The sequence below is a fragment of the Euprymna scolopes genome, chromosome 13 (genome assembly GCF_053919585.1).
Source record: "Euprymna scolopes isolate OS-2025 chromosome 13, ASM5391958v1, whole genome shotgun sequence".
Taxonomy (NCBI): domain Eukaryota; kingdom Metazoa; phylum Mollusca; class Cephalopoda; order Sepiida; family Sepiolidae; genus Euprymna; species Euprymna scolopes.
Genome location: NC_136494.1, coordinates 117,061,085 through 117,088,503, shown reverse-complemented (window position 1 = coordinate 117,088,503; position 27,419 = coordinate 117,061,085). Strand labels below are relative to the sequence as shown.

Here is a 27,419-nt window from a genome sequence, read left to right as displayed (position 1 = left end):
GACATATATTTAAGAATATTCTCATGATATATTAATAAAAAGGTGACGTCACTTGCTCACGCCATGCTAAATAAAATTTTTAAATATAGTTAGGATTCATTTTCCAGCTCAGTTTAAACTTGCATTCAAATGTATAGCAGTGTATAAGCTAATAAGTTTCTAAGGTCCACCAAGAAACTGCAGTAAAGTTTTAGGATAAGCCTTCTAATTATATAGCATGCAGCATTAACCCTAGGCGAGTTGAAAGGATTCTCCAGAAAGAGGAAGTGTCTAGGGAATATCAAATTCATAAATAGTTCCCAGTTGCTTGTATATCACAGTCAGAAGCAATGACAATATGTTTTCACAGTTTTTGAAAGGTGGTGTTGACGTCCTCATAAATACAGTGCCTGGTATTCATAAATGGTCACACATCTAGTACTGACCAGGCTCATTTTTGCTTTACTTTTGTGATCAAATAAGGACCAGTGTGTCAATGTGATTAAGTTTTTTACTTGTTATAAAGCTTGATCTGAAAGGTCATCAAGTTGTTTGTGTAAAATCTTTCTTGATTTGACTCTTCTGATACAGTAGTTGATTTTCAATATTATTGATATACTAGCAGGTCAGCCCAACTTTGCTTGGGCTCTATGTACTGGTCATAACTATGTGCATATATATATATATATATTGTTTGACTGATGTCCAGGTAACCTACATCTAAAATTTCAAGTGTTTAGACCCAAAATTGGCGGAGGAGTTTGGTACAGTCTGCAAAGGTCAACTTTGACCTCTTGGCAGCCAAATTTTCGCCCAAAAACTGATTAAAAAGCTTGCTGTATGTCTGAATACCATTTATGTAAATACCAAATGTTTAGACTCAAAATTTGCTAAATACTTTGCTAGAGGCCGCAATGGTCAAATCTGTTGAATTTTGACTCCTTGGTAGCCAAATTTTCTGCCAAAAAACAATTAAAAAGCTTGCCAAATGTCTGAATACACTTTGTGCAAAATTTTAAATGTTTAGACCAAAAATTGGCTGAGAGGTCAAATTTTTTAAAACTTTGACCCCAATTTTGACCCCTTAACATTTATTGTTTTGAGCTCAAATCAAGTTAAAAAGTTTGATCCACATCCAAGGAACCTACATCTAAAATTTCAAGTGTTTAGACCCAAAATTGGCAGAGGAGTTTGGTAGAGTTTTCAAACTTGAAATCGTTGAAGTCTGACCTTTTGACAGCCAAATTTCTAACCGAAAATCGATTAAAAAGATTTTCCCAAATCTTAATACCGCTTATGTCAAATCTCAAGTCTGTAGACAGAAAATCAACAGAGTAATTTAGTAGGGAAATGTACACTGGTTAAAATAGTCAACTGTGAATAAATTTTTCTTTATAACCACATTGAAAATTTGTGATACAGTGAAACAGTCCGTCTGTGAACGATATATATAAGTTGAGTTTTTTGTCGTACCGATATTAATATTAAAAACCTATTTTTTCTATTTAAAATTATTAAAATGAAATTCTTAATCTACTCGGTCATGGATATGCACATGACTTCATAGAAGTTAATTTGCATATTACTTTGGAAAGCGAACTTTCATTAATTATTTTATTTATTTTTTTTTTTAATTACATTTTCACCCCAAACAAGGCACATTGCCACATTGGTGTAGGGGGCTACTATCAGGGCCAACAACTATTGGGGTACTATGTTGGGATTTGGCCAGCAAGATGTCGGTTCACGTTACACTTGAACTTCTGCATGTCAGTACAGTTGGGGAAGCAGGGAATGGAATTCCAGAGTCTAGCGGTTGTGGGGAAGAAACTACTGAAGTAGAAAGATCTTTTACATCTAGGGATCTCTATTGTGTGGGGGAGGGGGTTAACTGCCTGTTGGGCTTGTCAAGGGTGTCTTCGTCGTGGGGGCACAAGTGTCTGTAGTTCGCCAGAGCATTCACCATTAAAATACTTGTAGAACAGGCAAAGGGATGCAACGTTTCGTTGATGGGACAGAGGCTGAAGCTTAGATGCCAGTTCAGAGCCTATCAGATTGACAACTCTCTTTTGAACCTTGTCTAGGAGCGAGAGACTAGTAGCATATGCACCAGCCCAAATATGACAGCAATACTCCATACATGAGTGAATAGTGGCCTTATAGAGGTACAGGATACTTTTGGGTGTTAGTAGTTTTCTAGCACGGTAGAGAGAGCCTACCTTCTTCACAGCGGCCCTGGCAATGCTTTAAATGTAATTGTTCCAACTTATGTTTCCTGTGAACGTTAGGCCAAGCAGTTTGAAAGATGTACTCTCAGATAAAGAGTCACTGGCCATTGCTATTGGTGGCAGAGAAGGTTTCTTGTAATTACTGAAGGAAACCAGTTTAGTCTTGGCGGCATTGAATGTGACCATCCATTTTTGTCCCCATTCCACTACAGATCGGAGGTCATCTTTTGTTTTTTTTGCCATTTCTTTAGATATGTGTTCATTTGTTTTCCTGTCATGCCTGTTATAGAGTGTGGTGTCATCAGCATATATACTCATCTCAGAGGCAATTTTTTTCTTTTTTTTGGATTTTTCTCTTATCTAAGAAGGATTTAATTATTTTAAGTATTCTACCAGTGATACCGTATGATCTAATTTTCCTGAGGAGACCCTCATGCCATACCCTGTCAAAAGCCTTAGATATATCTAGAGCTACCGCTCTGCCCTCCCACGCTTTGTCCAGTGAATGGATGGTATATGCATTCAGAGAATACAGTGAGGATGTCTGCTTGTCTAAATCCATATTGTTTGTCAGTCAAAAGTTTAGCATCAGTAAGGTGATGGACTAGAGCATGGTTAATTAAGATCTCAAATATTTTGACAAAAAGTGGGAGGAGGCTAATGGGGCGATAATTTGATGAGTCACTTCTTTCGCCAGAATTCTTGAATACTGGTACAACAGAAGCAGTTTTCCAACAGCCCGGAAAGCAATATTCCTTAAGGCATTTGTTGTAGAGTTTGGAGAGAACTGGAGCTACTTCGGCTGAGCACTTTTTTAATAGCACAGCTGGGATGAGATCGGGTTCACATGCTTTTGAAGTGTCAAGGTTTTTTATGATAGCATGCACTTGAGCAGGGGTGATTTTTAGATCGTCTAGCGTGGCGTCTGTCCGCAAAGCAAAGTCAGGCAGGGGGTGGTTGGAAAGGTCCAGTGTGGAGTTTGTCACAAACCGACTGGCAAGCATGTTAGCCTTCTCGGTTGCTGAGCAAACAACCTCGTGATTGTTGGTTAGTGGGGGAATTGTTGATTGCCCATTATTTACTAAACTGTTGTAGATTTTCCAGAAGTCACAAGTTCCTAATTTTTGTGCTTCAATGCGTTTTTTAGTGGTTTCAGTAAATTCTCTCTTAGTTGTCGCTATTTCTTTCTTAACGTTACTCCTAGCTTCTATATACTTCTGTCTGTTTGGACTGGACTTATATCGGTTAAATCTGCGGTATGCATGCTGCCTTTGAGCAATGGCAGTTGTGCAAGTAGAAGTAAACCATTGGGGAGAGTGGGGCTTGCTATAAAATTTCTGCATGGGAACATGTGCTTCAATTGCCGTTTTGAACCATTCAGTGGTCTCATTCGTGCACTGTTCAGCAGGAAGAGAAAAAATATTTCCCCATGGGGCATCTCTGATAAGATCTCTGATGGCTTCCCAGTCAGCCTTTTTTTTTTTCATTTTTTATGGTTTCTTATTAGATAACTGATTTCATTTAACTACTAGACTCATTTTTATTTATACATATTTTCTACATTGTGCATGATTGCATAACATTTATGATGAAAAAGTTCTAGCACATGCATATATAAGTGACCTTGTCTGTGTGTGTGTGTGTGTGTGTGTGTGTGTGTGTGCGTGTGTGTGCGTGTATGTGTGTGTAAAACGATCTCTACCAAACTCCTCTCTCACTGTTTGGTTTACAGACTTGAAACTTAGTATAAAGGGGATTTGGATATGTAAAACAAATCAAATTTGTGTTTTAGCCGGTAAAAATAGCTGCTAAACGATTAAATTTAAAAAAAAACAAAAAGATTAAACTTGGCATGGGTAAGTCGACTAAACCTGTTACTTCTGCATATGCGCAAATATACATTTACAGATTAAAGTTGGTTAATTTTTTTAACATTCTCTCATCCATCTGTCAATAGCTTAAATAGTAATGACTAAGGCTGGAGTGCTAAGTGTTTTGGTTTTGATTCTAGCTGATGGCACCCAAATCATTTTTTTTTTAATTAGTACTATATATTGGGTAAAATATAATAATCAAGAGAGAATTGGCTTTATAATTATAAATAAGAAATCTACATGAATTAAAATATCATATTTAATTATACTTTATCACCGGGAAATGGTGGCTGGCCTGCTAGTACATATAAAAAAGTTATCTTGTTTGTCTGAGAAATCGTCTATCAAACTTCTGTCAATTTTTGGCCTATAGACTAGAAACTTGATATACAAGCGATTTGAAACAAATTCGATTGGGTCTTTAGCTGGTAAAAATAGTTGGTAAAGGATCAAAATTTTAGAAAATTGACATTTGGTATGTATAAGTCGATAAAAAAATTCTTTTGTACGCATGCACAAATATTTATTAAGACGTTAAATAACGTTATCATTTGCAGTTTTCGAATGTGTATCATTTTAGATCAGGGTAAAAAATAAGGCTGGAGAGCTATGTTATTTTTTTTTTAATACTTTTGAAATCAGTACTATCCATTGGGTACAATATAATTATTGATAGTGAATTGACTATAATAATAGCTATAAAACATGCATGAATTAAATAGTTTAAATTTAAAGTGTATTTTACAAGCGGACAATGCCGGGCAGCCTGCTAGTATATATATATTATATATATATATATATATATATATATATATATATATATATATATATATATATATATATATATATATATATATATATATATATATATATAAACCGGTAAAAGGTAAGCCAAATGAATTAGAGAGCTACTAAAAGGAATATAAAATATGCGGAACCAATGTAAATTGTAATATTTAAACAATATTACATAAATATATAGTAGAAATGAAGTGATAATTATTGTAATGGCTATGAAAATTATATATTTAAGAGAAATAGAAATTAATTTATATGAATCATCTATGACTATAAAACCAAGACATCTAATCTTATTTAGAAAATCAACTTTTGCAAATAACTAGAGAAGTATCTTGTGCATTAGATAAAGATGGAAAAAAACTTATTTTTCCTAATTTGGATCAGTCCACAGCAAATTAAAGATAATATTTTCTTTCTTTCTTTTAAGCTTACGATGAGGTGGAGCCCGACAATATCCAACCCCTAACAGCATAAAATTTAAGATTCCAATTCTGGTGATTATGGCTGGTGCCAGGAAAATTGCTTCCTGTTCAAACTTTGCTATGTTTTTCTAATATACCAAAGAAGGACGAAAAAGAGAAAAGAGCCTAAATAAGCATTCTTGGGTTCTCCCATCGCTCTTGATAAGTTAAAGAAACAGCTGGAAATGCAAAGAGTAGCAAGGGGGTAAAGTTTTTAGTGTCCCTCCCCCCACCCTCAACAAGGAAGTCTATATAGTCATGTCTTCGCATGCATTTCATATGAGAGTTTTGGTTTGTTTTCCCTCTTGAGTAATCACAAATGGAACACCTGAGTTAGAAAAAACAGTTTCAAGATTTCTTTGTCTATGCAAACAAAGTCTTTTCTCAGGACATGGGAACCAAAACATTTACCATTTTAACCTTTTACCTGGCACTATTCATCCCTAATTGTATTTTGAGTGTCACCCGCACTGAGGATTGAACCATCAACCTTCAGAAGAGTAATTTTTACAACAGAATTTTACCAAATACTTCATCCACTACACCATAGGTCTGTACAGATTTCCAAGTTTGAGAGAAAGATTCCAGAGGTCGGCAAAATACTCCTGAAGAAGATCGGAGGTTAAATTGGCAGAAATGTTGTGTAAATAACACTCAAGATGAGAACAGTAATCCAAAGAATCCAAATACGAATAATTAATCCCTATCTCAAAAATTCAGAAACATAAAATATTGCATAATGGATGAGCAATTTTTGCATTAATCAGCATGATATGATTTTTTTCTGTACTGGTTTGATTCTCTCATTGCTATTGATTTGATCAATTCTTTTTAGAATCAAGTACTTGTAAGAGGGATCACGTGAAGGTTGCCAACGTCCATTAGTGAAAGAGGTGCTATGAAATAAAATTTGAACCTGGAACTCCACGTTGTTGAAATCCATTTCTCCAATGCTAATTACCAATTTGAATAAAAAAAATTCTTTCAAAAATAACTTATATGGTTCATTCTGATGTAGTATATCTGGTGACATTGAAATAATTTGGGTTGAAGCGAAATTTCAGTATCTAGTGTTGTCAGAAAATAATTAATCCAGTCTATTCAGATTTTTACTATCACATCTGCAACACACATGCTTATCTTGTATACATGCCTATGTTGCATGCAATATGTGTGAATGTGTGTGTTTGCAGATGGCATACAAAGAGGTAACTAAGCAGAGCATCATCATTAAAAAAAAAGTGTTTTCAATAACATCTTTAGAAATGTGAAAAAAAAAACAAGAAAAAGAATTTCTAGAATAGACGAAGGGTTAAGACTGCTCAGATGCAAGACAGATGCACTATAATAATACAGATGTGCAGCAAATGGCAAAGTGAGAACACGTACCCCTGGGCAGAAATTGCTCTTTTATCATCAATCATCGTCATCAGATTCGGTTTAACATCTGCTTTACATGCTAGTATGTATTATTAAACTTTTTAGAAACTGACTTTCCAAATAACCTATTTCTGACGGGTTTTTATTCATTCCATTTCCTTTCAAATCCATCCTTATCACATCCTCTTTGGGTTTTCATTGGTCTTCTCCTGTGAACCGACACTGCCACCTCACTTGTTCTACATCTACTAGTCCAAGCACTTTCCTCCACTATTTCAATGTGAGCAAACCGATAATCTCTCCTGTTCTGCACACAATCTATCTCTTATCTAGATGTAATCTTCCTCAGAATCATTAGATCGAAGTCTGTCCATTAGACACTCGTTACTATTCAGCCATTGTATCGTTCTCATGTGATTCCTACTCATGCAACACATATCCTTAACTCAACCCTCATTTGTCAGGTTTCACTTCCATATATCATCACTAGAGCTATGACAACAGCATATTCTTTTCATTGTTTTGACTCTCGAGTATATATCCGACACAGTTAAACAACTGAGATTCACATCACTTTATATAAAAGCATATCAGATATTAATGGATACGCACTCGAGAGTCAAAACAATGACAAGAATATACTGTTGTCATGGCCCTAGTCATCACTCTTGAATACCTATGATTATATATATATATATATATATATATATATATATATATATATATATATATATATATATATATAATCATCCCACTGCTTTCCAAAAACGCAATTCTTTTCCAATTAAAGGAATAATTTTGTTAAATTGTTTCATAGAAATTTTTTGGGTTATTTTAATGCTAAACACCATCTATTGCCATTAGTTAAAATTTCTTTGTTTTATTGCAGATTAACCCTTTTAGGCTTATTTGATGCCAAAAAAATAATTCAGTGTTTACAGTTAATTGAATGCAAGGTGCTATTTTACACATAGATGGAGGGGGGGTCATAAATTTCCCAATAGTAAAAGAATATTCTGTTGTCCTAGCCCTATGCTAGGATAACAGAATATTCTTTTCATTGTTTTAACTCTCGAGTGTGTATCCGACACAATTAGACACAATCAACTGAGAACCATATCACTCTACATAAAAACGTATGATATCAATGGATATATACCTGAGAGTCAAAACAAGGAAAAGAATATGCTGTTGTCCTAGCCCTCGTAATTAAACATGATAGATCCAATAGGATTTGAACTTGACATTGTTGATAATATCTATAAGACAATACAAAGAGAAATCAAAATAATTTCACAAAAAAAAAAAAAAAAAAAAATAGAATGACCCCCTGTAGAGCGCATACCTCCACTAAGGAGCAACATTAATATCAACCTTTCTATATAGTTTAATTTTTCAATCAAGGTCCATCAAGGCGTTATATATTCTACAAAATGAGTGCAAAATGTCCTAAAACAACGAGATATAAAACATTGGAAATAGTCCATAAACAATAGTTTCTATTTAATGAATGAAACCATAAGGGATACTACTGTTCCTGGTTAGAAACATGATCTAGGAAAAATGGTAAGTAAGGAATGATTCTAAAATTGGAGCTTTGCTACTGGCTTTAATTTAAGATCATGCTCAGGATCTTGGAAATAAAAAGTTTGCATGAAGGCACTGACATAGAGGTCAATGAGAAGTAAAGGTTGAAAAGGAGCAACGTTAACTGCGCATTTTATTGTTGCCATTGCAGATGCATATTTAGCGTTAACTTTTATCATAACATTTTACACACACAGTGTGTAGGAAATTTCTTTTAAAGTGGAAATACGGTGCTCAATATTTTTAATAGAGCTGTAATAACATTAGTAATAATAACAAAAAAACAATGGCAAGTAAAGCGTGATTTTGAAATTAAGTCCTCACTACTGGATTTAGTCTAAGGTCATACTTAGGACCTTGGAAATAAAAGGGTGCATAAAGGCACCGACATAAATGTCAACGAGATGTAAAGGCCAAAAAGGAGCAACACCGACTGACAAACAGAATCAGGCAAGGTACGCAAAGTAAATAATTGTGCCTCAGTAAATATTGCGTGTGCGAAAGATAAATAATTGCAGCATTTTATGTGGTCGAATGTGTTTGGATTGCAAAGCTCATTAATAAAACAACAGGTTCAAAGCGTTTCCACCTCCAAAGACTAAAACAGATTTCCAAATGCCGTCATCACAAGTAAATAAAAAGGTAAAGTCAAATCATTTACACTTGAATAAACACAAAAACTTCTTCAAACACATGTGCAACCAACCCTCCCCCTCCTCCCCCTATACATTCCTCCTCCCAGTCGCTTTCTCAAGAATTCACCTTGCAAGGCACTCACAACTATTTTTTTTTCTTTTTTTAAACTTAAACTGCCCTCTGCAAGATTAGAATGTCGACCCCTTTTCTTTCCGTTTCTGTCTTCCTTTATTGACTTTGCAGAATGATTTTTGCAACTTTAAAATTTCTGCTAACATTATCATCATCTTATATAAACCTCTTGGATTGGAGATGAAAGATAATCAAAGATAGGTTTACACAAATACATTCGATTAATTGAGATTGATTACATATATCGCCTATATTATATTTCTGCATGTATCTGTTTGTTTCACTTTTGCTTACAAACTACTGGGCTAATCTGGCAGAAATTTTGTATGCACCTTTGTCGTAAGGTGCAGCGAACTGAGTATTATGGTATCTGTTAGGAATTAATAGGATAAGTATTTAATGCAAAAATGAGCACAAATTTTACCATATTTGAGCACCAATTTGGTATAAAAACTCATTCCAAGTCAATGGAATATAACTTTTGCCAGTTTTTAACTAAAATGTCTAGTCATTAGCTTATTCATCATAACGTCTGTTTTACAAACTTTTTTTTTCTTCTTCTACTATTATATAAAAGGAAGTTTGTGTTGTGTGTGTATGTGTGCGTATGTGTGTGAGAGAGAGAGAAAGAGAATTCGTTCTGTAAGAACTCTGAAATAGGTGCACCGTTTTCTTTGTCTGGGAAGGTTCTTACGTAGGTCTTGTATCGGAATGAATCTGATAAGTATCAGAAATCGATAATCAAAAAATCCGATTGCAGAAAGAAGTCCAGTCTAGACCAAAGTTTACACATTTATACAACCTAACATCACTAGTGCATTTGCAAAGTCTTATCACCGAATAAGCAGAAAAAGCCAGCCTATAAAATCAACTATAGATTATTTTATAAGACAAAGGCACGTTTGAAATGAATGCTTCTTTTTAGAGCATAACTGAACCATGATACTTGACTTTTATACGTTTAACTAATTCAAGTGATAGTATATAAATAATTCCATAAAATAAACAGTTGGTTCTTTGATAAGACAGGCATGTTTGAAATGAATGTTTTTGTTTAAAGCACAATTGAACCATGATACTTGACTTTTGCATTTTAAACTTTAAAGGAAGCCATTATTTACAGATAATTTTATGAAATCAACAGTAGATTCTCTTCAGTGTAATGTAGACTGCAGGGGCTAACTATAGTAGGCAATCAATCGATTTGATTAGAAAATGGGTGATTTCACAGATTTCGATGACAATAAAAGTATGGGAGGGTGGAACATATGTTAATCATGATTCAATCCCAGACAACATCGGGTCTTCTGCTAGTATATATATATATAGTGTCAAATATTTCTTTTGAAATGAAAATAGCCCTTAATATTTTTAATAGAACTGTAATAATTTTTGTCCATTAATATTTCTAAATCACTTCCATATGAGTGTATTCGTCTTGTGAACAAAAGCTGAAAAATGTTTTAAAAAAAAAAAAAAAAAAAAAGACCATAAAAGTTTAATTCTGAGCCCAATTACAAGTATATCTATGAAACTTCTTCATTGGTATCGCACTTCAATAAGAAAAGTGTGTTCTTATACTTTATTTTTGAAGTTTTTATTTTCCAAAATCTCAGATACTCTACATAGCCTATAATACTCTCCGATTCACTCTGTATGAAATTTACCCCCCTCCCCCCGCACGAAGTTCAATACAGCATAGCTTATTTAATTAGATATAAAAATATGAAAGTAAAACATCCATAAAATAGTAAACATTGATGATTACGATTCCTACAGGAAATAGTTTTCATAATCTGAAAGTAACGTATATATTTTATTATTGAGCAGTCATTTGAAGGTATCATTTTCAATTCCATAATCAGTTCTAGCCATCTGTTTCCAAAGTTAACATCTGTCATCCAGGTGATATTATATTCCCATTATTTTTCCTGTTCTATCTGCTTTTATCTTACCTATTATTCTGCCTTACAGGATGGCCTTCATAAAGGTAGACAGGAACTTCTGCAGATATGACTATACCATTCAGAGAACAGGAGTCAGAATTTACCCCCTCACCTCAAAAAATATGCTGAAAGAGTGAGTTTTTAGATTCCTTATTTCTGAAATGAGAGTTGGAATAATAATTTGTTTTTGTTTTTTTGCTTTTTTTTTTTTTTACAGGAATTAAGTGTTTTTTTTTTTTTTTAAACTTTTAAAGTTGGGAGATTTTTATTTTAGCCACATCATCACCTCTGTTGTAAAAAATCAGATTTTTAAAGACCAATTCCAGAGTCTGATTTTTTTTTTTTTTTAAAGCCAACATCCCATTTTTGAAGGTTTGAATTTAAAAAAAATTTTTTTTTTTTTTTTTTTTTCTAAATCAACACTTGAGTTTTTTCAGCTAATTTCTCACCTATTGCAATATCCGGTTTCCTTCTCTTGACATCAAAATTTTTTCTGGTTCAAATAATCCATGTAATCAGCAAGTGACTATCATATTCCTTGTTTACTTCCTCGTCTCCTATTCATTTTCATTGTTTTATAGCATATCAACATTTCATCTAAACAATTCATTGTACACAAGTTGCTATTTTATCTGTAGCTGGAAAGAAATTATAGGTTCATACATTTCCGAATGTAATTAAACACAATGGATCTAGCAGACTTTAAATTTGGCATAATTGATTCCATAGTTGGCAGAATCCAAGAATTTATGTACATTTTACCAAAAAAAAAAAAAAAACAACTTAGTTTCCTTGTTCCAACTATTATTAAAAAATCTTCAGATTATCTGATGTCTTGTCCTACATTACTTTTAGCCCATCTTCATTCTGAGATATGATCTAAATGTGTAGCAAGAATCTTTCAATTGTTCCCCATTTCCATTGTGTTTTTCTTCTTTGGGGATTTACAGCAAATTGCAGGTTTATTTATGCCATAATAAACGAACTGACAATAATACTTGATAAGTAAATGTCATGTGTATACAAATACTTACATATACACAAGTGGCACTTTGTAGGTAAACATACTGAGTTACTAATGCTGATGACGTACATTATTTGGCATGCTAACTAATTGATTGATGATTCTCTTCTATTGTCAGGTGTACGAGAGTACAATGTCGTTACAGATGATAATCTCAGGTGTATCAAAAGATACGTAAAGGCATACACGTATTCTCAGATGGAAGAAAATGAAAAAGTTATTCCAGTGATTAAGGCATCAAATTATGAAGTAACGCTGTGAATTGTTATGTGATCTTCTGTAAAAGCACACACACATATGTGTGTGTGTGTGTGTTTTACAGAAGGTCAGAATTAAATCGATACTGTCTGTTTCAAATTCAAAACACAGGGGACTAATATTTGGCCACCTATGCCAGACTCTTCAGCCTCTGCTTGCATTTGTCTTCTCAGACCTCCCCACCCCCAGATTTTCTGGGGAGACAGACAATCAGAGGCTAAAGAGAATCTGACATAGGAGATCAATATCTGGTCGCCTTTGTTTTGGATTTAAAACCGACAGTATCGATGTAATTATGGTCTTTTGTAACACATATATAAATAAATAATATACTCCGATCTTAATATTTTCTTCATAATCGAGTACTTTGCTGGGTTCTTTCTTACGAACCACGTGTGTATGTGTACAGTTTGGTGAAACAAATAATCATACACATGAAAAAATGTATTTCAATGTAAATAAAATAAAATTCGATACATTTTATGTACAAAGATACATACTACTAAAAAAATAATAAACTTAATTCTTATTCTAACAGAAATTAATGCATTATTTTCATTTTAAGGGGTGAAAAATGTATTCATACAAGACAACAATGTGGAATATTCTTTAATGAGTTCAACAGCTACCAGTCTATTCCTGTACCTCTCAACTAATGATTTGCACACACTGACTGGTATTTTTCCCCATTTTTCTTGGCATATTGTCTGATATTTTTGAGGTCTCTTTTCCCAATTTGAATTTTCAAATATCACCATAAATTCTCGATCGGGCTCAATTCTGGGGACTGACTTGGCCATTGCAAGACATTGATGTTATTTTCAGCAAACCATTTCTTTGTAGATCTAGCGGTATGCTTATGATCATTATCCTGTTTGAAAAATCCAATCAAGAGATAGCCAAAGCTTGTCAACAGAAGTCATTATGTCTTGCAGAATTTTTTGGTAGCCTTCGGCGTTCATCTTACCATTTATTATTGATATTATACTAACACTTTTGCAGAAAAACAGCCCCATATCATAATGCTGCAGCCACCACCAAACTTTACAGTTGGCACCTTGTTGTTTGGTAAGTAGGTTTCACTGTCTTTCCTCCACACATGATTTCAATAATTAAAAGATATAGTGTCCTAGCAAGCCAGCTTTAGTTTTGCTGCTTTGGCACGAATTTTGCTTCACATTATTTTGCTTGGTTGTCTAATATAAAACGGGATGAAACGAATATCAATACACATGAAAAACACATAACTGAAATAAAATTCAATACATTTTATGTATAAAAATACATACTATTAAAAAAAATAATAAAAAACTTAATTCTTATTCTTACAGAAATTAATGCATGATTTTCATTTTAAGGGATGAAAAAGTATTCGTACAAAACAATTTTAATGAATATTTTAGGGTAGTATATTCTAGAATGTTCGAGTCATGTTATCAGTACCTATACTTAATGCTATGAGTCATTATCAGAGCAATCTGAAATTGCTAGTCTTACAAGAAGGTTCTAATAATGCATAAAAGTAAAAAATTAACTATTTCACAAAAACAATTGATTTTGTCTCTTTGGAAAGATGGGAACAGTTACAGAAAGATTTCTAGTAACCTGAATATTTCTTTTACTACAATTGCTCCATTCATTGTGTCGTTTAAGACTCAAAGCAGTATTGAAAACGAAAAATAAACAGGTGTTCTGGGGAAGATTTCTCCAAGATCAGCAAAAATATTATGACGCCAGATCCAACAAAATCCACAGCCAACCTGAGAAGAGCTGCAGGAACATCTGAGTGTGTATGGGATTAAAATAATCAATCGTACAAGTAATGAACTACACAAGAAACAGTCTGAAATCACACACCTCAAGGAAGACTCCACTCCTCTTGAAATGACACAGAGATGTTAAGTTAAAATTCGCTGCAGAGCATAAAGATAAAGAATGTATGTTTTGGGGAAAGGTACTATAGACAGATGAAACTAAAATAGAGTTGTTTGGTCATAATTATCAAAATCATGTGTGGTGGAAAGACAGTGAAACCTACTTATCAAAGAACACGGTGCCAACTGTAAAGTTTGGTGGTGGCAGCATCATGATATGGACTTGTTTTTCTGCAAAAGCTGTTGGTGAAATATCACTAATATCAATAATATGCCAATATGGGCATATTTTATTGGTTTGAAAACATAGGTTCTTTTTTACCAATCATCATAAAATTTTAACCATAGAATAGTATTATAATCTTCTAAAAGCCTGCAGATTTTCATGTAGTTTCGTCCCATAGAACCAAAGATATGAGAATTTCAATATTCAATTTGGTGACGAGTATAGATATATCCATATATAGATATACCCATTTTTGGGGCAATTTTATAAGTTCGAAATCTCGGCAACTACTGATCAGAATTTAACAAATGATTGCATGCTGGAAAGCTAACGACCTGAATTGTGTAGTGAGCTATGTGACATTTGCCCTTAAGGTAGCACATTACTGTTTCAAGAATTGGGAAATCACTTTTCTATACTAATTTAATGTAAAATGAGCACCCACTTCATGACCACCTTGGCTATAAAGTGTATGTTCATTTTATGTTAAATTAATATAGAAAAGTGATTCCCCACTTCATAATTTCTTCATATCTTCGAAACTACTCGTTTCCTGAGATTTTTTACTATTATGTTTGTTTTCAGCACCCTCAAAAACATAATAGTGGTAATTTTAAAGGATTTTTCTTGGGTGGAAAGATACTGCACCTTTACCAATACTTCAATCATAGTCATTTGTTTTCCTAGTTTTGCATATGAATTACAAATATCTGATATTTCCCCCAAATCTCTGGCCTTGATGGAGGGGAGACAAAAAACTTGCTGCTATGGTTTCAAATGATCTTAAATAACAGCAAGGGGAGACTTGATTCCAAATATTTCTCATATGTTATATCTCCCCTCTTTGGTTTTCAAATTTCACAGTGTATAAGGCTTATTTGATACTGGAGATATTCATAACCGTACTCTATTTCCAAAAAAGGGCAGATATAATATTTGGAATCAAGTTTCTCCTTGCTGTTATCTCAGATCATTTGAAACCATAGCAGCAAGTTTTTGTTTCCCCTCCATCAAGACCAGAGATTTTGGGGATATATACATTATATATATATATATATATATATATATATATATATATATATACATGAAGGTGGAGAGAATTTAAATGCCCACAAAACATTACAAGTGTCTGAGCTTTCTCTGTACAAAGGTTTGTCAGGAAAATTGGGCATGGGAATACTCCCTCAACAAGTAAACTGCAAATTTATTATTTTGAATATTTCGTCAGGGTTTACTTATAGGGAAAAGTATCCTCATGTTATCTTGACAAATCCCTGCACAAGGAGACCTTAGATACTAGAGGATAGTGTCTAATAGGTATTCTAGTTCTCTCCATTAGGCATTCCCGTTCCCTCCTATATATATTTGTCCAATAGTCTAATTTATGTAGTCACCATACTTCTCATGACCTCTCTCAGTTAATAAGGTTTTTAATGGCATATTCATAAATTCTTCAGGTTTTTAATTAAAAAAGGAAACTAACTTATTTTTTTTATTATTCTTTCTTTTAAAAAGTAAATTTAGATCTACTTCCATGACATTTGCAAACTTCTAAAAAGGTGATAATCTGTTGGTGTGTGACCCAGATAATATGGTGAGTGATGCATAATTTTCCAGGCATATCTCTTTAGATTTTTTTATATTTTGTGTTGTGTGTATATATGTTTGTCTATATATAAATACATACGCATTTATACAAAGTATTTTCATGCTAAATATTAATTCATGCTAAGGACATAAAAGTGTCATGCAATTTCATTTCCATCACCAGTTTTGATTGACTAAAAACGTAAAATGTGAAAATAGTTAAGTAGGTTGTCAGCTAGAGGATCGCCAATGAACATTGTTTCATGCTTAGATTTTTTTTAGAATCTTTGGTGAATCAAAAAACTGGCGACTTGAAGTCCACGGCCAACAGTGTTAGATAAAAATAAAAAAAAATCTATTTTTCTAAAAAGAAAAAAAAACAAAACAATAAATAATAGAATCAATAAATATTTGATAAAGTAGTATATTTTTTATAATATTAAAAACAACTTCAAAACAGTGAAACAATAATATTATTTTATGCAAAAAATAATTAAGTATAATTTTTTTTATCTGACACTGTTTGCTGTGGACTTTGAGTCATATGTTCTTCTGATTCACCAAGCGTTTTATAACAATTTAAAAATATTTTTGTTTTAGGAATCTGGGTAGATTCAGTAGTGCTTTTTTACAATTCATGTCACCATGAAAAAAAAAAACAACTTATTTTCTTAATTCATTTTTATTTGCAGGTACTGCAATAATCTGAGAATTCAGAATTTTGATTTTACAAACAAGTAGATTTTAGATATATTACACAATGAGTTGATATGAAGTAGCTTATTTAAAAAATCAGAGAATTACTAAAAGCTTCTTTTCACCTTAAATATCCTACAAATGGCATGGAAAAACATTGAATAATAGTTACAAAACAATGAAAGAAAATGATGAGAGAAAAGATTTTTTAAATGGCAGCCACGATAAAAAAGGGAGATAATCATGCAAGCTTGAGAAACTGAAAAGCAAAATGATGCAAACATGAATCAGGATATTCTTTTAAGAATTAAAGATAAATTAAATATCTAAAACAATCTGGAGGTTCGCATAAGTTGTCTTACTCTCAGATTTTTAAACTTAGATTCATTACAGGAGTAGAATTAGAATTTGGCTTGTCTGTTTTACGGCATATCAACTCCTTTTGGAGTTATTTAATCTCAAAACAATACTTATTTGTTTGGTTAGTCATCTTTTTTATTGGCATATCACATTTTAAGTCATTTTTTTAAATAATCATTAATTTCACTTCTCCATATAAAGGAATATATATATATATATATATATATATATATACATACACACACACTGACTTAGCATAATGCAAAGATCTTTGTAAATAGACAAATTGAGCATTTTAAAAGTGGCTGTCAATGGTTATATAAAGACATTGGAGATATGATTTACAAGTGCCATTGGCTTGTAGGTAGAACTGCCGACTATCAACTAGATGATTTCTGACTTGACATCAGAGCTAGTCTAGCTGCATTGAAAAGATGTGATACAGTGAAACACTGCATGTGGTTGACATACACACACTATATATATATATATATATATATATATATATATATATATATATATATATATATATACACACTAAGCACAATGCTATTGAGAACAAAGAGTAAATTCAACTAAATACAATTTTACACTTTTGTTTAAATGCTGATACATGATGAAACTGAACATGTAACAACATAAAATATGCATAGTTGTTACTTAAGAGTTATAGTGGAACTCTATGAGGCACGGTATGTTATAAATCTCTTTTCCTTTATAAAGGTCTAACCAAGGGGAATAACTCACCGATGTCCTTAGAAACCAGTGCCATTCTCAATTTATTCCCCTACAATTTAATGCTAAAACAATATTTATTGAGAATGATGCATTGTGTATAATTAGGAAAAAAAAAGTTTCTACTTTTTTCCATACATAAAAGAGAAATGATTTCAAGCCTTTATGAAAAGTATTAATACGTAAATGACCACAATAGAACCATTAGCCAATTACATATACGGTGACAATATCTACTAGACCAATTACACATCATCACTGTAGTTAGAATTCAAGTGCAATGCAAAGTTTAATTGCATTTAATTACTAACATTACTCCTTAAATAAGTGCCAGTTGAAAAAAGATTTTCTTCCGAGAGAGTTTATTAAAACTGAACTCTTGAATATTTTAGCACTATTCTAAAATGTTGTACCCATCAACGATTTGTTACAGAAAGATGTGGGATGAGATGAGGAGAAGAAAGTGTAGGGTGTGAAGGGCATCTTTGAAAAAAAAAATTGGAGTTAAAATTGGTCGAGGGGAATACAAGATTTGTATGAGTATTCAAAAAGTTGGCAAAAAAAATGTCAAAATAATAAGAACCAAGAATGGGAATAGAAGATATTCTGCACAGCAAGATTTTTAAAACAATGTGAAGATACAGATGTTTAAGTTTTAGTTGGCAAGGATTTTCCAGCTTTCTTCTGTTTTGTTCTTTTATTATGTCATTTGACATATCAATAATCTCGTTTCAACTTTAAATAATGAAAAAAAATTAAATAATTATATAAATTACCTACATTTGATATAATGTGCAATAAGGAATAAATAAAATTCTTTGTTAATATTTCATCAAATAGACCTTAAAAATGTCCCCAAAACTTAATTTATTATTATTTTTTTAATTCATCCAATCTATTAACATGTGCTACACTAATGGTATCTTTAATTTTAATATTTTAATTTATTTAAAAATAAATCTAATTACATCATTTTTTAATTTTTTTTTACTAATAAATTTAAGATAAAAAAAAAACTGTGTTCCACACCCAGAAATCTAATTACTTTGAAGGTTTCAATTTAATCTGAATAGAAAAAAACGAATTTTATACAAACTATTATTCCGATTCGTGGAGTAAACTATAATAAATTAAAAGTCAATATTAATATAATAGACATTTGGTGTACGTCTTGTAACTGAAACTATGTCAGATTTTTCAAAGCTATTATATTATTATTATGAGTTTTTTTTTTTTTACGTGTTTAAACTTGTTTTTCTCCTTTTTGTTGATGTGGGGATTTTTTCCCCCCACATTTGGCTGTTGGCTTTCTTCAGGTGCCTTACATTATAGTCAATAACGGCATCAATCAAGATGAAGAAAACAATTTCATGTACATAAGGATACATCATCTCAGAAATCACTTTAATATTAATACTGTTCTCACTACTTAAAGAGCTAAATTTGATTAAAAGCAGTCATTATTTATATACTGTTAACAAGCAATGATTTATATACACCAATTCCATCACAAATCTTACCATTTTTTTTTTGTTTTAAATAGACTAAGCAGTGAAAAAAAAATAGGGAAATTTTGTATACAGTTCAAAATTAATTTTATCTCAATGGCTGTTGGCATCAAGCAACCACAATGTTCACTTTTTATATACAACTTCAGATCAGCTGATCCTGATGTTTTATACTGAATCAATCTTTTTAGTGTTACAGTTTTATAAGTATAAATTTATCTCTGATGTATTGAGTTTTTTTTTTCAGGATCGATTTTTTTTTTTTTTTAATATAGGTTTTTTGTTCAATTTCCACACTTTTCCCTGAAAATATATTTTATTTGTTTTCCCATGATTACAGTGTGCATTATTTGCATTTTACTTATTGTGCCTCAACGGATGTTTGAATGTTTGCTTTCTAAAGAAATTTCTATGTATTCCGTAATTACCTTACTGTATCTTTATCTTTACCCCTGGATTTGATGCATAACTTCTGGTTGCACTCAAATTGGTCATGATACTATTCAATAAATTTTAACTTGGTGTAAATTCGATATCAATAAAATTAATAACGTCTCAGAAATGATCATACACAAATGTGTTGTTTATGCTGAATTCTTGGAGCATATGTAAATGACTTTCTTATAATTTTGTTTAAATATATATATAAAGAAGCTTTAAGTATTTTATTAAAAAACATACTAAAATAAAATATAAATAAAATGCAGTTAAAATTCATAGGAATACTAACTAAATCCAACATATCACAAACTTAACATGTGCATAAATAGACTTTTCCACTAAAAAAATTACAATTACAAAAGGGAATTAAACTATATAATGGTGGGTAAAAAAAATAATTTAAATTGTTAACTAGAAAACTGGGATCAGCAGTGGTTTACCATGTAGCTGTTTCAGGGATTTAAAAAGAATACAGCTGTTAAATTCATGGCTTGCTTCTATATATATATATATATATATATATATATATATTTATATTGAAGCAGAAATATTATTTAAATTAATTTGCTTAATATATTAATTCTTATGTTATTCAATGATGAATTCTTTGTTTTATAGATATAAGATTTGTAAAAGAAAAAGAAAAAAATTACATCCAAATCCATAGCAGATAAAAACGTTATTAATAATTGATGCAGTTATCTTTTTTGCAAATGATTTTAGCATCTTAATACAAATGTTTGTAACAGACTCTTAAGTTATTGTAGGTAAATTCTTTGATTAGTCATTGTAAATAAATTCTTTTGCTTAAAGATTGCATTATGAACTCGTGGCACAATGACTACAAACATTGATAATCAATCAATCAATCAAAGAGACTATTTTGCAGACTGCAGGTTCAATCTTTACTCTATAAGTGATAATAAGTATAACAATGTTCAATATTTCTACCCAATAATGGTTGACCGAACGACAACCATATATTCCTGCAGATTAAATACAATCATTCAGTTTGAAATTCTGTTTAGGTTCCATAGTTCCACATAAAAATTTCCAAGTTCAAAATAATGCACTGAAAATATAAAAATAACCCACATGAGAACAGTAGTTGGAATACTGAAAATAACACAAAAGTTTGTATTTTTCTCGAGTAGTTGCATCTTTGTATAAAGGTGCACCTGTTCCATGAAAGTAGAAATGATGAATTAACACCGTGACCTACAGGCAGTCAGTGTAAATTAGATGTCTAATTTCGATAATGATTTTAAAACAACAGGTTTTAATAAACGAGTCTCCAATATGGATTTATAAAATTCTTTTCTGTTTCTTACAGCTTTAAATCATAAAAAAGTTTGGGAAAATGAATAATTTCCTCTCGATATATGCATTCATTAACCTATTACATGTTTACATCCAGAGAGCGCATACATTTGTTTACATAATTTTATCAATATAAAGAAGGAAGAGACTGTAAAGTATACGAGAAGGGTTACCTGATGTCGTCCAGGTGTTGAAGAAAATGAGATATATTATGAAGAGTTTAGCAGAGATAGAGAGTCAAAGTTGAACAAAGGATAGAATCCTCTGAGACAGAAAGAGAAAGGTAGTTTTAATGCTAGTCACCCGAGGTGCTCTCACTTGGGTTAAAATGCAGAGAGAACTTAAACTATTTTTGCAATTGCGTTTTAGGTGGTGCACGTATCCTCTCCCATACATACATTTTAAACCGACCTTGTATAATAACTTGTCCTTGTAAACAGGGAGTTGGGTGCTAGCAATGCCTGTAGAAGTCAAAGTCAGAATATGTTTTGTTTTTTTGTTTTTTTTTTAAAGCAAGATAGGAATTGGATGCTAATAATTCTGACAATGTGAAAATGTAGAAGAGTGCTGAAGAAACTGATAGATTTTGTAAAAGACATCGACTGAAGCGCATTTTTATCCTATGCGAAGTGGTTGCTAAATATAAACTAAAATGCAAACATAAACAAAACTCTAAACAATATAAAATATCCACGGTTCAATTAAAAAATTTGCTAAAACGGGAAATAATAATTAGAAGACAAAAATTACCAAAACCTTCAAAATGTACTTTAAAACTAAAATCTTAATAATTATTAGCATCTACACTGAAGACAATAATATTTTCTAATTAATATTCTTATAGGTTAAGCAATGATCTACATTGCCACTTCACATCAAGAGGAAAGCAAGTAAAAAAAAATGTCAACTTTTTTTTAAGTATTTTTAAAATGTCTTAATGAATCAATCACCACTTATGACCAAAAGAGGATAAGGATTGTCTTCTTAAAAATAAATTCTCTTTTCTGTATGCATTTGCTTACTGAAAAGAAAGTTACAGGTCAGTTGAAATTAATTTCTAAAGATTGATTGTTGCTTTTTTGTTTGCTTTTTTTTTAAATTAATTTCCAAAGATTGATTGTTGCTTTTATGCTGGGCGTAAGAGATTTAGATAATCTGTTCTGTGTTATATCAACTCTTTGTGGAGGTATGTAATGTAACAATTTGATTAATTGCTTTCATTTGTCTGTTTTATGGCACCTCTTGGATTTATTTAATGCAGGTGTCAATGATTTTTCATATCACTGCCGAAGCAATACCAGTTATTAAACGATTCAATGTTTTTGTTTTGTAAAGTCGAGTTTTCATTTTACTGAAGTAATTATAATCACGTGCAATTGTACATATCAGATTCTTGGTCAGTTCCATGATGGTACCCCTCCTATCAATTACGCACCTTCTCGGTATAGACAGCAGCAGAGAGAGAAAGAGAAAGTTAATAGAGATTTTTTTTTTAATAGATAAGCATTCTCGAAATGAAGGTGGTAGAGGAGTTGGTGTTTTGTCTGGGTGAGGGCTATGAAAATTTCACCTGTCGTAGCATCAAATCTACAGGATGGGAAGTACATTTCAGGCATCTCGTCAGGCCGGGAGTGTGTCCCATTTAATAGATTTGACAAAAATAAACCTGGAAAAAACAGGGAAGTAAGTATGAAAGTTTCTGCTATTCTATACAGTATTCTTTTTACGAGATGACACTTGACCTGCCATGTCATACACTCATTAGTGATAATAGGTTGCAAAAAAATTATTGGAACAAGTTCAAATGTGTTGAACTAAAAAAAAACATTTTTTGAAAATTATTCAATACATATGGTATTGCTCAATATATAAGAGAATTTTGGAGATTGTAGGTTCAATCTTTATTCTACAAATTATAATAGTACAACACTGACTAATATTTCTACCCAATCATGGTTGGCAGAACAAGAATAATAATACTATAATATATGAATGGTAATACTATTATAAGTGAAATTACATAAACATCAGAAAAACTCGCCAGGAGTTAAATCTTTTGCTAGGAGTTCGACAATGACACCGTTGATAAATTCATGTAGAGCTTTTCTAATTTGTATATAATTAGAATTATTGGAGCATACAAAAAAAAATTCTCATTTAACTAATTGTTTTTCCTGTAAAAATAGATTATAAAAATGAAAAATAAAAAACGTTTAATGGTTAAAATGTAATACAAAGGATTTTCTAGACTATAATAACCACTATCAAGTAAATAAATTAAATGATCAGTTATTTTATTAAAAACAATTCAATTAATGATAAATCAAAAGACATAATTTTTATCACGCTTCAACACTATTTGCTATAATTGCATCATATTCGTCATAAGTTATTATTTTGGATATTAGGTATACTAAAATAAAATTAAGAATAATCATGATAATTAAAAAAAAATAAATAAAAAAAAATAGCTTGTCTGTCTACTAAAGTGAGACTATAAGTTTTATTTTATGGCATAAATGGTTTAAACATCTTTAAACATGCTGCATGTTAGACATGGTAAAATATTTTCTCCTCTAAAATTATAGCAAGTTTTTCAACATTAATTTCCAAAAATTTTTTTGCCTGATAATATCAATAATGATCGAAACGGTCTGCACATCGTACCTAGATATGACTGCATTTACGTAAAGGAAATAAAAATTAAAAATTTGCTCTCTTTGATTGAGCACTATCAACGACCCTTGATGGAATTCAATGATTCTAATTTTTTTTTATATTTTCAACCTGGAATATATATATATATGTGTGTGTGTGTATATAATCAGATTCTTGGCCAAATCAAAAGAAGAAATTTTGTACTTATCAAAAGCTCAATATCTTTTAAGATAGAGCTTTTTAACAACAATAAATAAGAGGTTAATGTAGTTTGCTTAAAGCATTGCCTAATGCAGGGTTTCCCAAACTTCAGGACATCATGGAGCCCCTTGAGCAGGGCACATACTTAAAGATACATACATACACAACTTTATTATTTAACTAGCAGGGTGATCAGACGTTGCCCGGGATTGAATGATGATCAACAAATGTTTCACACACCCATTTTTCAATCAAATTAATTGATTGCTTGCTCTAGTTGGAAACCCATCACAGTGCACCGGGAGGAAAACTCACATGCCTCCTTGCAGTAACTTAGTCCACAATACATTGTAGTCTACATTGCACTGTAGAGAAATTACTGTTGATTTTATAAAATTATTTTCATAAATTAATAGCTTGAATTAAAGTTTAACATGCAAAAGTATCATGTTTTAATTGTGCTCTGAACAGAAACATTCATTTCGAACATGCTCCTGTCATATCAAAGAACTTACTGTTTATTTTATATGCCTGGCCTTATTGCTTGTGCAGTGATCATGCCTTGAATTTAAGATTAAAATAAAAAAGTCAAGTATCATGGTGCAATTGTGCTTTAAACAGATACATTCATTTTGAACATGCTCCTGTCATATCAAAGAACCTACTGTTTATTTTATATGTTGAACCTTTCAGCTTGTGTGGTAATAAAACTTCTCAAACACACTTGTAATGTTAGGTTGTGTTGTGTTAATTTTGGTCAAAATCCCCTGTTCCTTCTTTCGTCGAATTATTTTGATTATCGATTATTGAAGACATTCTGATACAAAACGTATCTACGAACACCTTTACCTACAGTATTAGAACCATAAAAAATAAAAAAAACATTTCAACTCTGCATAGCAGATTCCACAGTCTGCAACGGTATCCTTTAGGCCAATCGCACACTCCGCATTTTCTTAGAAAGAAACGATGAATCAAAAATGAACTGAAGGAGTCGATTCATTCTGTTTATTGAAGCCCAACCTTTAGAATAACAGTCTCTGTTTCTTCGAAGATTCCATACTGCAGCATATCTTTATCAATGAGACGAGGTCATCGTGTTCTCGTTGCCGTATTCATTAGATCAGCGACGCAGAGAAACTTTATGAAAATATCAAGACAGACAAAAAAAATCATAATATACGCGCACGCCTTGGCAAAGAGACAAGAGAACAGTGCCAAAATATAAATTGGGTTGATAGATATGCACGTTTTCAAAGACTACTTGTGTATCAGTAAAGCACTTGTCTCTGCTGTCATGGCTGATGCTTACGGCCATTTAGTGAAACACAAGATCCTTTGCTTTGCCGTTATAATAATTTACACTGATATTTTAAGACAAATGATATACAACAAAAATAATGTGAAAATCAACTTTCACAAAATCAGAACTTGGTTAAATCAAAAGAAGAAATTTTGTACTTATCAAAAGCTCAATATCTTTTAAGATAGAGCTTTTTAACAACAATAAATAAGAGGTTAATGTAGTTTGCTTAAAGCATTGCCTAATGCAAGGTTTCCCAAACTTCAGGACACCATGGAGCCCCTTGAGCAGGGCCAAAGGTTTTTTTCAGGAACCACTAACAAGATAATTTCTAAAATAAATATGAAAAACATTAATTTCAAATTTTAACACTAACTAATGATACTATTTACAATAATTTTTTTGTTTGTTTTTGATTAATCAAAAATTGCTACATTTTTTTGTTAATTTATTTTTTTTTTTTTTTTCTATGAACCATCCTGAAACTCTTTACACCTGTAGTTATTTTTCCAATAAAAAAGATCAATAATCAAATGTCTGCAGCCATTTAATTGTTCCGTATAAAGCATTTGGTGCTCTTTAAGAAAGGGCTTGCAGAGCCCCTCATGCTCAGTCATAGAGCCCCAGGGCTCTGTGGACCCCATTTTGGGAAACCCTGGTCTAATGTGTATATAAAGTAATTTATATAACACAATGCAGACGTGTAACTGAAACAAATTAAGACATAACGGTGGAACAACATATGCACCTTTTATTAATACAATGCATATGTATTTAAAAAAAAGATTATTATTTGAACTAAATTTGAATGCATGTCTGAAGAAGAAAAATTCTCCCGAAATATCATGCGATATGAAACTTCCATCAGACAACACTGATGCAAATAAGTACACACTGCAATGTTAAAAGTATATAAAATAAAAATATGTTTATGGGAAAAATATGCTTTTACAATTATATTTCACCTTTTATTCATACCAATCCTTTTATTTACGAAGCTCGATGTATGTTAAATTTTACTACAAAGCATATACAAACAGATGACAAAACAGCTATACTCCAAATTCCAAGATCTTATTCATCTTACCACTTATTTCTTTTTCCCTGTCAAAACATGGCTTTAATATAATAAAACATGATGCAACTATTCTTCGGACCTTTTTTAGATTTATGTGATCATGCGAAATTCTTTCTATTTTCTTTTTAAAGTTAAAGAGTTCCTATTTTTCTTGTGTGCCATTGTTGAAAATATTCAAAATTGACATAATACGATTGTTTCTGCACTACAAAACGGGTACCGTAAAAAAGTGAACATTTTGACATGAAAAAAGACAAATGGTAAGATTAAAAAAAATTTCATATACATTGTACAAATAAAAGATGAATCTGTATAGCTCGTTCCATAGTTATATCTTACTTTGCTCCAACTTGTGTCGATCCGTTACATCTCTGCAGTGTATTGCCTTCTATAAATTACATTTCTATAATAATAAAGTGCTAAGTCACCTTATTACTATTGTTATACCAACATTACCCGTGCATCACATATTTTTTTCTTTTGTTTTATAGAGCATGGTTTAGTTTCTGTAGCACTCAATGGTAAAGTTTAAAAAAAATAAAATAAAATGTCTGCCTATGTTACTACCCTGTTGCCTAGTATAATACAGGGTGACCTCCCCCCCCCCAAAAAAAAGCTAAATGGAGGCCATCTAGAACATATGCTGTAGAACGGAGAGAAAAAAAAGCCAAAGACCCTAGTGTTTTGATGTGATGTTTTGAATATAATAAACTAGTTATGACCAAAGTTTCATTTCATTCAGACAAAACACTAAAAAACGGGGCTTAATTAGAGTTGGGGCCCGTTTTGTGGGGGTCACCCTGTATCTCTACTATTATATAAAAGTCACTTTGTGTGTGTGAGTTCCTTCCTCATAGGTTCCAAAAAGACTGAGCTTATCATTTGCAAAGTTCACACAAAGGTAATTTATATTTCCGGCAGTGTTCTTAGATATGTTTTGTACAGAAATTCATCAGATAAGTATCGAAAATCGAAAAAATCCAATCCTAAATATAGCCTTTCTTCTCTTATAGATAAAAAAGAATTTTAATAAGATAATATTTTACGTTACACCAGTGTAACCTTGGCTGGCGTAATGTAAAATATTTCTCAGTAAAAATTCCTTTTTTTTATCTATAAGAGAAGA

At 31.7% G+C, this 27,419-nt stretch overlaps 1 protein-coding gene across 28 annotated transcripts in view; it reads right to left on the bottom strand.

The window, feature by feature from the left end:
- Nucleotides 1-27,419, bottom strand: part of LOC145292164 (uncharacterized) — an 801,350-nt gene that overhangs the window by 75,435 nt on the left and 698,496 nt on the right. For 12 of the 28 annotated variants that reach the window (XM_080138343.1, XM_080138347.1, XM_080138350.1 and 9 more), the window contains one exon: nucleotides 22,624-22,719. The exons of the other annotated variants lie outside the window; for them this stretch is intronic. In XM_080138343.1, the coding sequence (XP_079994469.1) occupies nucleotides 22,624-22,719 (96 nt within the window). The remainder of the gene's footprint in view (nucleotides 1-22,623; nucleotides 22,720-27,419) is intronic. 28 annotated transcript variants of the gene reach the window in all.